We start from the raw sequence: 15,970 nt of genomic DNA on the forward strand, positions 1-15,970 counted from the left end.
ACAGACACACAGAAAGCTAGCTTAGCTTTGTGTAAATACTAGAAAGGGGAAAGAGCCACTCTGGCTCTGTAGAACATACCAGCCATTGATTATATCTTTGAGAAAAATCCCTTTTTTGTGCATATATTAGATACATGAAGTCAAATAAGAAGGAAAACCAGGGTATTCTTTCAATTCCATCTGCTAAATAAGGCTAACTGGCTGCTTCCACTATATATATATATATATATATATATATATATATATATATATATATATATATATATATATATATATATATATATATATATATATATATTCCTCTATTTACATGAGAGTGAAAATCAATCTTATTAAGCTAATATTAAACTGAACCCTTTTTTAACCTGTTCTGTGGATATGGATGAAAAAAGGAATCAGTGTTTTTAAAAAATTGTACCACTTTTATTTTGTTTTATTGCACATCCTAAAGAAAGACCGCATCTGTAAAATCAGCCACATAGTGCTCTCACAAACAGTTTTCATTTTGGAGCTTAGATGCCAAATCTGCAACCCTATACATCATTTGGGCTCCATCATAGCTTTCCTGGACATGATGGTTGATGTACCTACCTCCACTGGCATATTCCATGACTAGGTAAAGGGTCTTATCCGTCTCAATCACCTCGAAAAGCTGCACTGTAGCCCAAAACAGAACCAGATCAACATCAAAACACAAAACAAAAGCTGTTAATGTTATAAAAAATGCACAGGTATCTGTCTGGCTCTCTTAATATGGAGGAAAGTCATTAGTGCAATGGGAGGTATTGATACATGTGAGATGTCACTCTGCACTTCAGTCAGTGACTGCTTAAGAGCTCAAACCTTTTTACTACTGGCTGCGCCCACACCTTGTGACAAAGTATGGTAATGTGTACATTAACTTACCTATGTTTGGGTGATTTAAGCCTTTCATTATCCGTACCTCCCGAAAAAGCTGGAAGAAGAAACAAAATTTACATTTCATGATAAATAAAACCTCAGTGGAATTAGGTGCTCAGGAGAACTGGTTTCAACTATGGAACCAGTCTCTATACAGTGGTGGAGAGGGCATTTCTGCATTCACTTTGTAGAGATCCATGTCAGTTAAACTAGAGTTTCCCAGAAGTTTTATGATCCCAGAGAACCATGAAAATGTCAAGCAATTATAAGTAGGCTGAGCTTCTCATTTGAAGCATGTTGCTGTTAATTCCCACATGTGACACTGAATACTAAAATAGTTGAAATGTCAGTAGAAACTGAGCACAGTTAAACACTTCATGTAAACTATTTTCTCCATTTCATTTAATTCACTTTTAAATTAAAATAACAAATCTGTCATTTTCTAATTGCACAATTTAGAACTTTTTAAAGATAAATTCCAGTTAGGGGCTCACATTTGTCCATTGCATGTTGCTCTTTGTATATACATATACATATCATGCTCATTTCCAGCCATACACTTTATTCTTGGACATCTCTAAAGTAGCTCATCATGATTCACATTAACAAATTTTTTTTTTAAATCTAATACTGTATGTTATGAAGGTGAGGCTCTCCCTAAAGTGTGCAATATTAGCTGCATACATCTTAATGACCCCTACCTAAAACCACGATTTCGTTTCACATGCAGATTTAGTAAGTCTGTCGAAGGGCAGCATCCAGTGCTTGCGAGCACTTGCCTTGACAATTCGCCAGTTTAAAGGTTCCAGAAAATTTAAAGTAACATCATTGTCAGGAGAGCCCGAGACAAACCTTTCTCAACAAACGGGGAGCAAGTGAAGCAACTACAAATGAGATAGCAAGATACTGTAGAACTGTTGACTGACATATTACCTGGTAGTGAATACATTGATGGGTTATCTAGGTAATCACAAACAGGCAGGAGTTAGCTTTAAAGCAACAGGCAATGAGTGTGAGCGTTAGAAATGTGTTTACTGAGAACTCAGCATCTATGCAACCAGAAACCCTTTATAAAACAGAGGTGCTGCCCAGCTGGTCAGTGGCATGAAAAAAATTGCCTCACTTTTCAAAATTGGAAATTATAGCCCTTTTGTACAGTACATGTACAGTCTGTGATGTAAATAACGGTGTGCCCTATAATGCCCACAACGCTTTTATAACAAAGAATTTATAACTTATCTTGTAATGCATCTCTTCTGACGTGAACAGAGTACACATATAGTCATTCGTCTTTATAGTACAGTAATGTGCAATTCATTTTACCACAAAAAACCAAAGAGGAGCAGACAAATGTATAACAATCCTGATAATAAAATGATTTTCATTTTAAGAGCAAGCAAAGCCCACACAGCAGTGTGATGAATGGAGCCAAATTCAGACCAACATCTACTCTGACCCCCCCTCCTGTCTGTGATACTGTGAGGCACATATTTGTACACTTCAGTCAGGGGCTTTAAAATTGATGCCAGCTCTCCCAGTTCCATGAACATACAGTAACAGTACCACTGTCATAACAAAAGGCAGTTGGTGGCAACTCTCTTCCATGATGTCAACTACAAAAAAAAGGAAGAAGAAAAAAACGATGGTGCGATAAGCAATTCTATTCTTTTTTTTCTCACTCCCCTTTCCCACATCTCCCTCCATCCCCTCCTCCTCCTCCTCCTTCTCCATTCAATTCCTTCAGCAGTGCCCCAATATCACTGTTGCCATAGCAACCTAGGTATTAAGACCAAGCTCCTTCCCAGCTTCTCCAGCTGTGCTAGAGGGAATCTTGGGATGCGTAGCGCTTAAGTGTCTTATCATCCAGGCCATCCCATTAATTCCTTGCTCATCACAACGAGGCTGAGAAGAGTCAGATCCATCAAAACAATAAACAAACCCCCAACACTGCAAAGAAACAGCAGGTCTATGTCAGGATGCATGTGAACAGTGGTTATAAGCTTCCTGGCCGTAGCTAGGACAGAGCAGAAACGCGCTGAAATAGAAATTTCTGCTTGGATGTGATGTGTCTTTAACACACACTTCATTTCAGACAGGACTGTCGTATAAAGAGAAGACAATTACTTCCATCTGCAGCAATTTATATTTGGCGGCAAGGCTCTGTTCTGTGGCCTCTCCACCAATTCTATGCACATGTATGGAAGGCAGGGAGAGCAATAAGACCCCATAGCATTGTAAAGTAGACGATGGATGGCACTGATGAAGTCAGAAATAGCCAGAACAAGAGGAACTGGAATGGTGGTGAGCTGCAAAGTGGCACGCACCTGTAGCAAGTGCGGACAGGTTGAAGCAGCTCGAATATCTAAACGAGATTGACCAGTTACATACATACAAAGGTGTCAATGATGTGGGATGTCACTGTTAGCTTTTGTATTCTGCCTGAATTAACATGCTTAAGTTCGGACTTTGTTATCTTTCAACTAATCTCTACAAAACCATCCACATTGTGTTAATATGGCCTCTTTTGTGTGTTTAAATCTAAGGACTTTCACTAGCCCACAGGTATGTGAAAAACTATAACCAGTGGCCAGGTGTTGAGTTTTCTCCCTAATTGGTGAAAATTCCTTCACCTCTCTCGTCTCCCACAATCCAATCCAAAAAAAGGTGCACCCAGGAAGATGGCATGACATGGAAGTTAGGATTACAGCTCCTGAACCGGATGCCATGAAATAAGCACCAGAAATATGATTTTAAGAATGAGGATTGCAGGAAGTCAGTGATCAAAATCTTCCAGGACATTTTTGCAATGGTGTTACCCTCCACATTAATGTAAACAAGGGGTCCTATCCTATAGAAGTAGTGTCTTGTTGACTGCATCAAGCCAGACATGCAGATGTCTTCAGTCAAATGAAATCACACACATACTACACACAAATAAAACTGGATTATTTCGCCCCTGATTTGATTTTCCCTGGTCTGTTCACGTCTTGTGCACAGGCAGAGGAGCTTGTGCATGTTGTGATGTTGAGACTTTGGCATTATGTGGATATTATAGGATGCAGCACATGTCACATGCATTTTCTGAGCTTCTATAGACATTTTATTTTTCTACATCACACAGCTACATGAGGCGCACATTTTGAGACACAACAGCTTTTAATTAATAAAATAATGAAATCTTCAATCCATGTCTCCAGCTCCAAGTGTCTATAAACCCAGCTCCTGCTCCATCTATACCAGACATCCATGTATAACAAGCCATACAAGTATCTACAGTTCAGACTCACATCTCAACATTCTGCCCAGCAGGAACAAGAAACCAGACTGTGCCATGCACCCGACAGACACCAAGGACAGCTGATTTTGTTCCAGTCCACCTCTGAACTGCTACAAAATCTTCTGTTTTCTTTGTTATGCATAGAAACAAGCTTTTCATGGCAATCTAAGAAGGTATAGGTTGCATGACTGTGGTTTATGAAATAACTCAGTCCCTCTCAGGCCGGTGATTAGCCCGGAGAGAGACAAGAGTTGATCTCTGGAACAGAGGTCTCCTCTCACTCCCATCCAGTCCCTAGCACCTGTCAAACAGCATCACATCCCATGAGCCCTCTCTCTATCAGATGCTGTCTCATTCCTGTCCCTTGTGAGAGGGTGGAAGCAGCTGAGGACAAACCTGACCAGCCTCTAAACCCCCAACAGAATCCACCTCACTTGAATGCTTTGTTTCTGCTTATGAAGACAAATAACATCAAACCAGTGTGCGTTTCTATTTTGTACCTGAGCACATAACACATATATTCCCTCGTCTCATTAGTATCAAAAGGAAAAACTCACCTTTTGTAGGCTGGTTGGGTTCAACTGAGTTTTGTCAATGATTTTTATTGCAACCTGGAAGAGACATCAAGGAATTTTTGATGAGTGAAAAAAAGATAGCACCACTCTTATATGATGCTGTGAAGCCTTTCCTACTGATATAACTGACTCATATCTAAGAATTCTTTTCTCAGCACTCAAGAAATGCAGAAAAATCTCATTTTGAGAGGCATATTTAAATCGTCTTCTACAGCAAGTAAACATGGACTGAGGCCACTCGGAACATTTACTTCCACAAGCTGTTGTCACGCGAATTTGAGCGGATTTAATCCCTACTGACTAGAACTGGTGCTGCTAAACCAGGCGCTGCTAAGTAGATGATGAAAGTTCTTTCCGAGTTTTGTTAAATACATAATTAATCATAAAGTGTCATAAAGAAAACATGTACTACAAATTATAAAAACATGTATTAAAAGTTATTATTCTCTGTCTCTCTTCCACAGCATGTCTTTATCCTGTCTTCCTTCTCTCACCCCAACCGGTCGCAGCAGATGGCCCCGCCCCTCCCTGAGCATGGTTCTGCCGGAGGTTTCTTCCTGTTAAAAGGGAGTTTTTCCTTCCCACTGTCGCCAAAGTGCTTGCTCATAGGAGGTCATATGATTGTTGGGTTTTTCTCTGTATGTATTATTTTAGGGTCTACCTTACAATATAAAGCGCCTTGAGGTGACTGTTGTTGCTGTATAAATAAAATGGAACTGAATTGAAAAACTTGTTAACTCTTATCTTATTAGACGTAATGCAATTATTTAGTCGTGTGTTTAGATTAGGTTGTTTTTACCCACAGTTTGAAATAATTTCACTTCATAGTTTCCCAGTTTCCCTTAAAAGGACCTCGTATGTGTTTCCTTATTTCCTGTCATACATGTAGTATTGCAGTGGTGCATGCTCATGTTAAACATGGCTATAGTTTAATATAATGAGTCCACTGTATCCACAACTAACGCCTTGTGAGCACATTAGCCCCTCCTCTCTGTTTGTGAGTGGCAGAAAGGTGGCTTAAACTGAAGGACTTCGCTGAGGCACATGCAGTATATATGGACTATTTTGAACTTTGAGTCATCCAAAGAAATTCTACTTGAGTCCAAGAATAAAATATGGAGCTTGAAGCTCAGCATTAAAGATACAGAAGATAAGTCAATCTATTTGTGTTAAAATAGCTGGCTCAAAGAAAAGTACACAAATACATTTTAGAGAAGGACTAATTAGGAGGCAAGGAAAATTTACTTTTTAGAAAATATAATTAAAAGGAGGGCTCTCATGAAGACATACTACTGGATTCTTAAGATAATATTAAGGACACCAGCACATCGGCCAAGTGTTAGCTTTCATTTTTTTACAGTTATATCCATCACTCACTCCCACCTTTGATGTCTGTTTCTCTTGTAACTCACCTCCCTGCCCGTCAAAATGTGGCGGGCCAGCTTGACCTTGGCAAAGTTTCCTTTGCCGATGGTCTTGAGCAGGCGGTAGTTGCCTATGTGCGGCTGTTCGTCAGAGCAAGAGGCAATCGAGTTCCTGCACCGGGCACCCAGAGAGCGGCTGGACTGGCTGGTGGCCTTATCTGAGCGGCTGGCCCCCAGTGACACATGCTGGAGGAAAATGAAGGGGAAGAGGTTAGGTCACTGTGCCAACAGCAATATCACACAGAGCAGCAGCAGCAGGCTGGAAAAGGACTTAAAGGATGATCTACAACCTCAAACGACTGATGGGCCTCCAGAAGTAAAATAGCATGCATTAGTTAGTGCCTGCAGCCTCTTCAAGCTACTCATAAACCCTGTCTCCAAACAATAAGACACCTCTCTCTTTTAGTAGCTAAAGTGTTTGTCACATTGATCGCTGCACAGTGTAACACATACTGTGTAAGTGACAAAAAACACATTGGTGACAACACTTACAATAACCAACCCAGCTTTGTATATCAAATACTGCTAAGCTCATAATGACAAGTTGGTGCCATATCCCATAATCATTCCAACAGATGTTTGACCCGTAATGACAAAGAGCAACAACCTGGAGCTGATCTGCATGTGACTACATGTCCCTCGTTCCTGGGCTAACAGCTGTATTCCAACACAACATACTGTTTCCATTTTGGGCTCAGCATCATCTTCTTCAGAGGTCTGCTACTTCACTGCTGAGAGATGTCTTCATCCATTTTGACAGGGGATACAGGTAACGCTGTTGCTAGAATATGTGGTGGCCCTGAAGCTTTCACAACCCTGTAAACAGTTGATCCTGGACCCCAACACTTTAGAGCATTGCTGTGCAGTTCTGATAGTCTCAAGCTTGAGTCACAGATAATTTTCAAGCGGAAAACGACAACATGCAATCATACAAGCAAAGCCTGATGCAGCACAGTATGAAACAGCTACTTGTCATGTGACAAACAAAGGGAAGATATTAAAGAGGGAAACATAAGAACAGGTGGTAGTGAGTGGGGCAATAAAGAGGTATCACCTTTCACTGTTTGTAAGAGGAAGAAGTAAAAAAACAACAACACAAAAACAAAAAAATAGGGAGCAGATGCCGACACAGTGGTCCCTGGCCAGCCCTGGGCCCTGAGGCATCACACTTCCATTCCCCCCCAGCATGTCATCTTGCTCTTAGTTTCACACGCAAACACAACCACTCATAGCCTTAACCCCCACCTTCCGTTATTCCTTCTCTTGCTTCCAGTCATGTTCCTATGCCCCACCTTGGTGCCAGTCGGGATCCAAACTCCACAATCAAACATCTCCAACCAATACCACGGGCAGCACAAACATGCATGCGTGGCGAGCAAGCGAGTGCATTAATCCCCCTGCGCTGTTCGTTGCACATCAAGCCAAGCCTCACCTGTGACTGCCAATATGGCAAGACACCGCTTCATCCGCTCCATCCACTCATCTGTCATCATCGTATAATCGAGATGCAACAGTAACAGCTCCAGATCACTTCTAATAGATGAATCTCCATTCACAATCAATCATACACCTCGTAAAGTCACACACTCCTGCACATTCACTTCCACACACACACATCCACACATCTATTGGCTTACCCATCCTTCTGTGCTGAAAGCTCTGCTAACAAACAGATGGGGTTGGGGTGGGGGGAGGGGGTGCAAAAGTGTTGAGGGCAATGAAATGACATAATGCAACATAAATCAGTCATGCGCCCATTTAGATATTAGATGGATGGATTCCACATATGCAGAACCTGTTCGGTGTCAGCTTGCTTCTTTTCTGCAGGCCGTTTCTGTTTTCCACAGCATACAATGTATGGCGCTGTCTGACACCCACTGGCTCTGGGGTTGATCGCTTTGTAGGCTGCGCAGCAATGGACTGCACATCATTTTACGCAGTAATCCCCTGGCTTCAGCCGAACAGTCCAGATATTCTCTCTACGTTTATTTTGGCCTCTTGTGCTGCTCTCGTCCCACCCATCCAATTTCTAGGGAACACACACACACACACACACACACACACACACACACACACACACACACACAACAGCAGCAGCAGCAGCAGCAGCAGCAGCAAGGAGTATAATGTGACATCACTATCTCTCCAAGCCTTATAATAAGAGGTGACGGCTGGTCTTCAGGCTTTCTGCGCATATCCGCTGAGCGTTATCGTATGCGGATGGACTCATTCCGGGCTGTTTGCCTGCCATCAGCTCTTTCCCTGCACAGACACCCAAGGTTAGCCTTTTTTTTTCAAAGAGCCTGCTCTGTTTAAATATCCGTCCATATCAGGACAGCAGAGCCTCAAACGGGAAAAACATCACCATCTACGACCCCCCTCCCCTCAACCACCCGCACAATGAATAAAACCACAAACTGCCCAAAGCCACACATATGCAGATATCTTTTTTTCTTCTTTTTTTAAGGGATGCACGATCTATCGTCTGCAGGCACACAAACACAGGCTGCAGACTGGAATTGCACTTACATGGTCTCCACTACTCCTGTCGTTTCCAGACGGTAATGCAGATCGAGAAGACATGTTGTTTTCTTTCTCCTTTTTTTCCCTGAGTAAGAATCACGGTGTGCGCGCGCGGATGAGATTTACAGGCTCCACAGACGGAATAACATCCGCAGATATGACCCACCGTCCCAAATCAATCTGCCTCTTCTCCAACCGGCCGAGCCACGGTCGAGAGGAGACCTCTGCCTATCATGGCAGCAATGGGTATGTGGAAGGGGGGTGTCCTCAAACAAGCTGCATGTTCCACCATGCACTGTCAAGAAAGGGAAAAAATGAGCGGTGCAGCAGATGCCGTGTAACGCAAATCCCGAGCACTGAAGAAGTGCTAAAATGCGGTGATGTTTGGACGGAACCCAGCGTCTCTGTGGCGACTCTCCACCCCCTGCCTCATCCTCATTTCGCCATACAAAACAAACACAGCTCCCTCTGGATGTGTGTCATCTCCCTCTGTCATAATACCGACCGACAGAGCCCGTCCTTAACCCCACAACGCCAATGCAAGCCGCAGCACGAAAACGCGGCTTTACGGTGCAGCGGAGGGAAAAGGCCGAAATGTTCGGAAATCGGTATTCCAGGTCGGTGAGATGCGCACCACCGTAAAGTCAGGAAGAAGACACAGGGACGAGACTTCCGGTCGGTTTGGGGGACTGACAATATGAAAGTTATGTTTGATGTTCGAGACAAAACGACTCAAATATCTATTATCTGATCTATCAGGTGATCACTTTCAGCCTTTGTGTATGAGGGTAAGAACCAGGGCCCCTCCCTCCGGGGGCTTTAATCTGAATGCACACTAAACCTATATTGTGGTCAGTTGTTACGCTCCATTAAATACCTTTGTGTTGTGTCTTTATGTAAAGGAACACACAAAACAGCATCAACATAAGGAACATATGCTATAATGCAGTAATGCTCTCATATTGTGTATCGTTTCCAAACAATTATCTCCTCCTAATGTTAATGATGGTGAGATTAAAATAACAATGATGACGATAAAAGAGGTTGCTTGGGTCAGGCGGAGGCCGATGATTCCCTAAAACATGTTGTTACATATTTACATTTTTCTTTTTGCTTTCTTCTGGCATCTGGATGTTGTTTTTACTCAGAGTTTCAATGAGTGGTTAATTCATTTTAAACCTTTTTTATTTTCACGTGTGTATCTTAATCGGTCTCCATAAAGAGCATTAATGTAGCTACAAATTAACCAATAATAAAGCAGGCCGTAGAAGTATCACCCTCTCGTTGTGCTAACTGGGGGTCAGACCGAAGCGCTCCACACATCGACCAACTTCACCATTTTATTTTGGAAACTCAATTTCCTAACTTCCTGCCTGAGCTGTCTAACCGTATTGCGTTTGATGCGACTTAGATGCGCCACATCAAAGATGCTGACAGGTCCAGCACAACACAACCCACTACCGGTTATACCAGCGTAGTTTTGTGCGTAAATGAGCATAAACTATCCAAAGATGGCCGAAGTGCAAGGCTTCTCCATCCAAAACAGTGATTCATAAAGCGGTTCTCTGCCTTTATAAGACCTGGTGTCTGGCTGGGGCCTGCACAGGGAGAGAGATAGTGTTTGCTGTGGGAGCTGAGGCTCTTCTCTCTGTTAGAGCGAATGCCTTAAAAGGCAGAGGCATCACAGAGTTAAAACGTGAATCCCTTTGTGTATAATGTAATGAAATCCCCTGAAACTTAACATAATGGGTGGAAAACTGTTTTGAAATTGTAACCAGGCAAATGTTGTCCCCCCCAATAAACCTCTACACAACACTCCTAAAATTACACATTCTAAACATTTTAGGGATCCAGAAATAAAAGTGCCAAGCTACTTCATATCCACTCATCAACTCTGGAATAATGATACTTTATTCTTCACATTGTCAGTGAGGTGCTTCCTGGTTCCCTCTAGGCTACTGGCTTCATATGAGCACGTGTGTATATGTGAGTGTCTGCACACACACACATATACATGCTTTGCATTCTGTCTGATGGCCAGCAGGAGGTGACATTTATGGTTGCAGAACATGTCTGACTATATAGAAGTCTGTGATTAAATGGCCCTCAGCTCCCTTCATCTATCACCTCAGTCAAAGCTTTTCTGACTAGTTTTTTGGTCTCAGTTGCTGGTTTCAGTTCTTACTGAATACAGTATGATGTTTATTTTGTAAATTATTGCCTCCATTAATTTCCAGAAGGATGATAAAGAAGAATACATTTTGCCTGCTGTGTGAACAGAGTGCCTCAGTTTAACACTTGCTCACGACACACTGTTTCAAAACATATGGAATATAACGACGATGCTCCACTCAAGGCTTTAAAAAAAGAAGTTCACAAAGCAGCAATGTTTAATGTCTATTCTATGGTCCACACTGGGTTTGTGGTGGAACACACCAACACACAGTCATGACACTACGACCTGTGCAGAGGTACTGTGACTGATGCCTTATCTATCTGTCTGTCTTGTCTTGCACTTAGTAAAAGATGCACATGTGCATGTCTACAGCTCCCTAAAACTAGGAATTAAGAAGCTATGGCTAGTTAGCCTGATTGTCTCTTTTGCTGTGCTTTAATGGCATTCTGTTATTTGCTTAGGTAGAGATGCCTTTTCTGTACTCACCAAAGAACTCTATAATAAGTAACTTTTGCATCCGTTGTCATTCAAACGATCTCCTTGTCGTTACTCAAATTCCAGCTTTATTTAAGTGTGAGGCAAAATCAGGTTTTCTGAAACACAAGGCTTTTCCCTCTATTTCCTCCACCTCAGATGCTTTATTACACATCTGTCAAGTTGTTTTTTGTGTGGCTCATGCCTGATGGCTTATCTTATGTTTCTAAGAATGAAGGCCCCTGTTAAAGGTGCCATCCAGACTTTAATTAAATTGTGCTTGCCCTATTTTTGTTAAGCATATAGCCATTCCTGAGAAACCAATTTATGTCGTTTCCACTGACCCTCCTACAACTACACTGCGATCTTCCTAATAGTAGGCTACTTTCACAAGATGACTTCTTACACACTCTCCCCAGACTTCCAACAGAGACAGTAATCTGTCATCCATCATGTTTTCATAGCCCTCCTGTCTGCTGTCTTCTAGGAGAACTGTCCTCCAGTTCATACTTCCATCACAGCGCTCAGGTTTGTAAAATGTAAATGAGTACAAAGTATATATTTTCTCAGTGATAATATGTGAAGTTGCTACAACAAAACCAGATTCCAGCATCACCAGCAGTCCTTGCTGGTTCATAAGTAAATAGCTCAATAGTCTGACAATTGCTAAGAATTTAGGGATTTCATCCTCTGCTGTACACGATATCATTAACATTCTGAAAAGTAGACTGAAAGCCAGTAATGAATCAATCTTTGGGTCTTCATGCAGCATTGCATTAGGTTTAAACTTTAGGGAAAAATGTCAGTGTTGAACAAGTGCTGCTGGTTTCTCCAGGTGTAAATTCATTTAAGATGGAGCGATGCAAAGGAGAAAAATGTACTAGATAATCAGTTTTTTCTATCTGTGCAGTCATATCGTTATAAAATATCAGACTGAAGCACTTAAATGAGCTTTGAAAATTTTGTCTGTGAATCTGCCACTTCTGGCATCAGTTTCCCTCTACTTTCTTTGAACTTGATTCACAGCGATAGGAGCTCATTGTTAAATTAAAAGGTAAATGTTACTGTGGACTACACTGATTTAAGAATGTGAACACCTAACCGCTGTGCTAGGACCTGTATGAGACTGTAATTGGACACAAGACTGCTTGGAACTCAGTGCTAATGTCAGCATGCTAACAGTGAAAATGCTGAAATGCTGATCAGTCTAATGTCTAATGTTTGTGTGTTGTGCCATCTAAGATTAGTATGTTAGCATACTAACACTGGCCCATGTACACATGTAGATGCTACACTGGTCACTGGAATTATGTCAATGCAGCCACCATGTTGTTACAGAGCCTTGTAATGCATGCTAATCTAGAGAGGCAGAAATGTGTAATTAAAATTATTATAACTGACTCACTGAATTTTCAAACAAATTTCAAGCATTGTTTTTCTTTTTAAATATTAAAAAATGCTTATATTATGTTGATAGTAATCATAATGGTTCTTTAGTGTAATGTTTAAAATTAACATTACAGTTCTTCCCAATTTATAACTGAGCAACAGGCAGTATTAATCCATCATTTAAATGGCTTTATGGTCCAGTCCTGTCAAAGTTTAGCTTAAACGAGAGCTCCAGACAAATCATTCAGTCTCCTTTCCTCAGTGGCTCTTTCAATCTGTGTCTTTTTGGGAACCTGCACACAAAATAAATCCAGTCTGTGCTGCGCTGCATGTTTTGCTTGAAACAATCTACAGGGTGGGCCATTTATATGGATACACCGTAATAACATGGGAATGGTTGGTGATATTAAAGTCCTGTCTGTGGCACATTAGTATATGTGAGGGGCAAACTCCTCAAGATGGGTGGTGACCATGGTGACCATTTAGAAGTCGGCCATCTTGGATACAACTTTTGTTTTTTCAATAGGAAGAGGGCCATGTGACGCATCAAACTTATTGGTAATGTCACAAGAAAAACAATGGTGTGCTTGGTTTCAGCGTAACTTTATTCTTTCATGAGTTATTTACAAGTTTCTGAACACTTATAAAATGTGTTCAATGTGCTGCCCATTGTGTTGGATTGTCAATGCAACCCTCTTCTCCCACTCTTCACACACTCATAGCAACACCGCAGGAGAAATGCCAGCACAGGCATCCAGTATCCGTAGTTTCAGGTGCTGCACATCTCGCATCTTCACACCATAGACAACTGCCTTCAGATGACCCCAAAGATAAAAGTCTATGGGGGTCAGATCGGGAGACCTTGGGGGCCATTCAACTGGCCCACGACGACCAATCCACTTTCCAGGAAACTGTTCATCTAGGAATGCTCAGACCTGGCACCCATAATGTGGTGGTGCACCATCTTGCTGGAAAAACTCAGGGAACGTGCCAGCTTCAGTGCACAAAGAGGGAAACACATCATCATGTAGCAGTTTCAAATATCCAGTGGCCTTGAGGTTTCCATTGATGAAGAATGGACCCACTATCGTTCTACCCCATATGCCACACCAAACCATCACTTTTGCTGTTCCAACTGTCTTGGAGGGATCCATCCAATGTGGGTTAGTGTCAGACCAAGAGCGGTGGTTTTGTTTGTTAACTTCACCATTCACATAAAAGTTTGCCTCATCACTGAACAAAATCTTCTGCGTGAACTGAGGGTCCTGTTCCAATTTTTTCGTTTTGCCCATTCTGCAAATTCCATGGTCACCACCCATCTTAAGGAGTTTGCCCCCTCACATATACTAATGTGCCACAAACAGGACTTTAATATCACCAACCATTCCCATGTTATTACGCTGTATCCATATAAATGGCCCACCCTGTAGGTATATATATATATATATATATATATATATATATATATATATATATATATATATATATATTTTTTTTTTTTTAAATTTTTTTTTTTTTTAAATGTTAACTGTCACTGCACGCTGTGTTAGTGCCATAAAAAGATAATAAAACATAAAAACAGATAGCAGGATAGTGTCCTAACAAACACCATTTTCACAACTTATTATTAATGTAGCACTTTAGGCAAGGCAAGGCAAGGCAAGTTTATTTGTATAGCACAATTCAACAACAAGGTGATTCAAAGTGCTTTACAGAGACATTAGAAACAAGAACAAATAAAAAGCATGATTTAAAATTGATTAAAACAAGCAAATAAACTAACTAACTAATTAACAAACAAACAAACAAACAAACAAACAACAGTATATAATTAAAATATTCATTTTTTTTAAATACTTTACCCATGATAACTAACTTTAGCTTGATTTAATGTCAGGACAGTCACTTAATATTAGGTCAGAGTAAAAGAAGTTATTATATATTCTATTATATTAAGTTGAACAAACTAAATTACACATGTTCATAATCATAAAATGTTATAAACAACTTCCCCTCTAAGAAACCTGCTTAATTTAGTCAGTTTTGTCACCTGAACAATAGAACAAACTTTTATATAATCCAAAGACATGCATGTTAGGTTAAACTGGTGATTCTAAACTCCATGGTGATGTAGACAGAGTTGATAAAGTGCATAGAATAAAGCCCTGCAAGAATTTGTGGTTAAATGGGACTTATTTCACTCTAAAATTCAGTTTTTAAATTATAATTTCTTTGTTTCTGGGGAAAACAAACTACAAGTTGTTGTGTTTAGATCGCTGTCTTGCCTCTCACTCTATGGTAGCTGGGATAGGCTGAAGCTATCCTGGTATAGGTACCACATGAAGTAAGGACTAACAGACAGTATCACAAGTCATCATGTCTTCATCAAGTTTCATGGTACTCACCATGAGTTGTAATTTTGCATCTGTACACTGCAACAGTGAATCAAACAATCAGAAAAAATGAAAAGTGCAGGCTTTCAGCTTTAATACAAGGAGTTTAACAAAACTTTACATTAACTAATATATCCATTTATACATAGCAGCCTATTTCGTTATTTTGTTCTACTGAGTTGAGATCAGGTGACTGACTTGACCATTTAAAAATATCCCATTTGTTTCCTTAAAAAACTCTTAGATTACTTTTGCAGTGTGCTTTAAGTAATTATCTGTTTGTGCTGTTAATTAGTGCCTGACCTGTTTTTACAGTAGCTGATTGAATCTGCACAGAAAGCACGTCTCACTTCAGCGTTCATACTCCTTCTATTCACAGTAACATCATCAATAAACACCAGTGACCCAACTCCACTGGCAGCCATACATGCTATAACACTGCCTCTACCGTATCTGACAGATGAGCGGTTGAACATGGTCAAACATGAGCTGTTTCTCTGCTTCAATCATGACTTTTTATCATTACCAGTTCATCTGGATTTCATCGGTACAAAGAATTTGTTTTCAGAACTGTGCAGATGCTTTCTGCAAAGTTTTCTGTTGAACTCTAATCTGCTCTTCCTGTTCTTGAGTGTAACCAGTGGTTTTCAGCTTGGCTTGGTTAAATATTGTGGAGTTCACCATGGAAATAATTCTGTTTTCATGTCCTTTATTTGCCTTTTGTAGGCTTCCATTCGTTTGGTATTGCTGGTCTGGCCAAAGCATTCTTTCTTTTTAAGAATGTTCACAATTTTTGATTTGACCACTCTGAAAGTTTTTGCTGTCTCTCAGATTGTATT

At 40.7% G+C, this 15,970-nt stretch overlaps 1 protein-coding gene across 4 annotated transcripts in view; it reads right to left on the bottom strand.

Annotated features, from left to right (window-relative positions):
* The window catches only part of mark4a (MAP/microtubule affinity-regulating kinase 4a), a 32,589-nt gene extending 23,786 nt beyond the window's left edge, over positions 1-8,803 (bottom strand). For 3 of the 4 annotated variants that reach the window (XM_085363334.1, XM_085363335.1, XM_085363336.1), the window contains exons 1-5: positions 8,706-8,803; positions 6,165-6,362; positions 4,735-4,788; positions 907-955; positions 592-657 (exon numbers count right to left, since the gene is read on the bottom strand). In XM_085363334.1, the coding sequence (XP_085219460.1) occupies positions 592-657; positions 907-955; positions 4,735-4,788; positions 6,165-6,362; positions 8,706-8,759 (421 nt within the window). In that variant the 5' untranslated portion in view covers positions 8,760-8,803. Of the gene's footprint in view, positions 1-591; positions 658-906; positions 956-4,734; positions 4,789-6,164; positions 6,363-7,813; positions 7,916-8,705 lie in introns of those variants that run through there. The other variant, XM_085363333.1, reaches the window with a different exon arrangement.
* Between the last annotated feature and the right edge of the window lie 7,167 nt (positions 8,804-15,970).

Source organism: Diplotaxodon limnothrissa, linkage group LG10 (genome assembly GCF_057381915.1).
Source record: "Diplotaxodon limnothrissa isolate DT_005_m linkage group LG10, D_limnothrissa_male_GT1.1, whole genome shotgun sequence".
In the NCBI taxonomy this organism is placed as follows: domain Eukaryota; kingdom Metazoa; phylum Chordata; class Actinopteri; order Cichliformes; family Cichlidae; genus Diplotaxodon; species Diplotaxodon limnothrissa.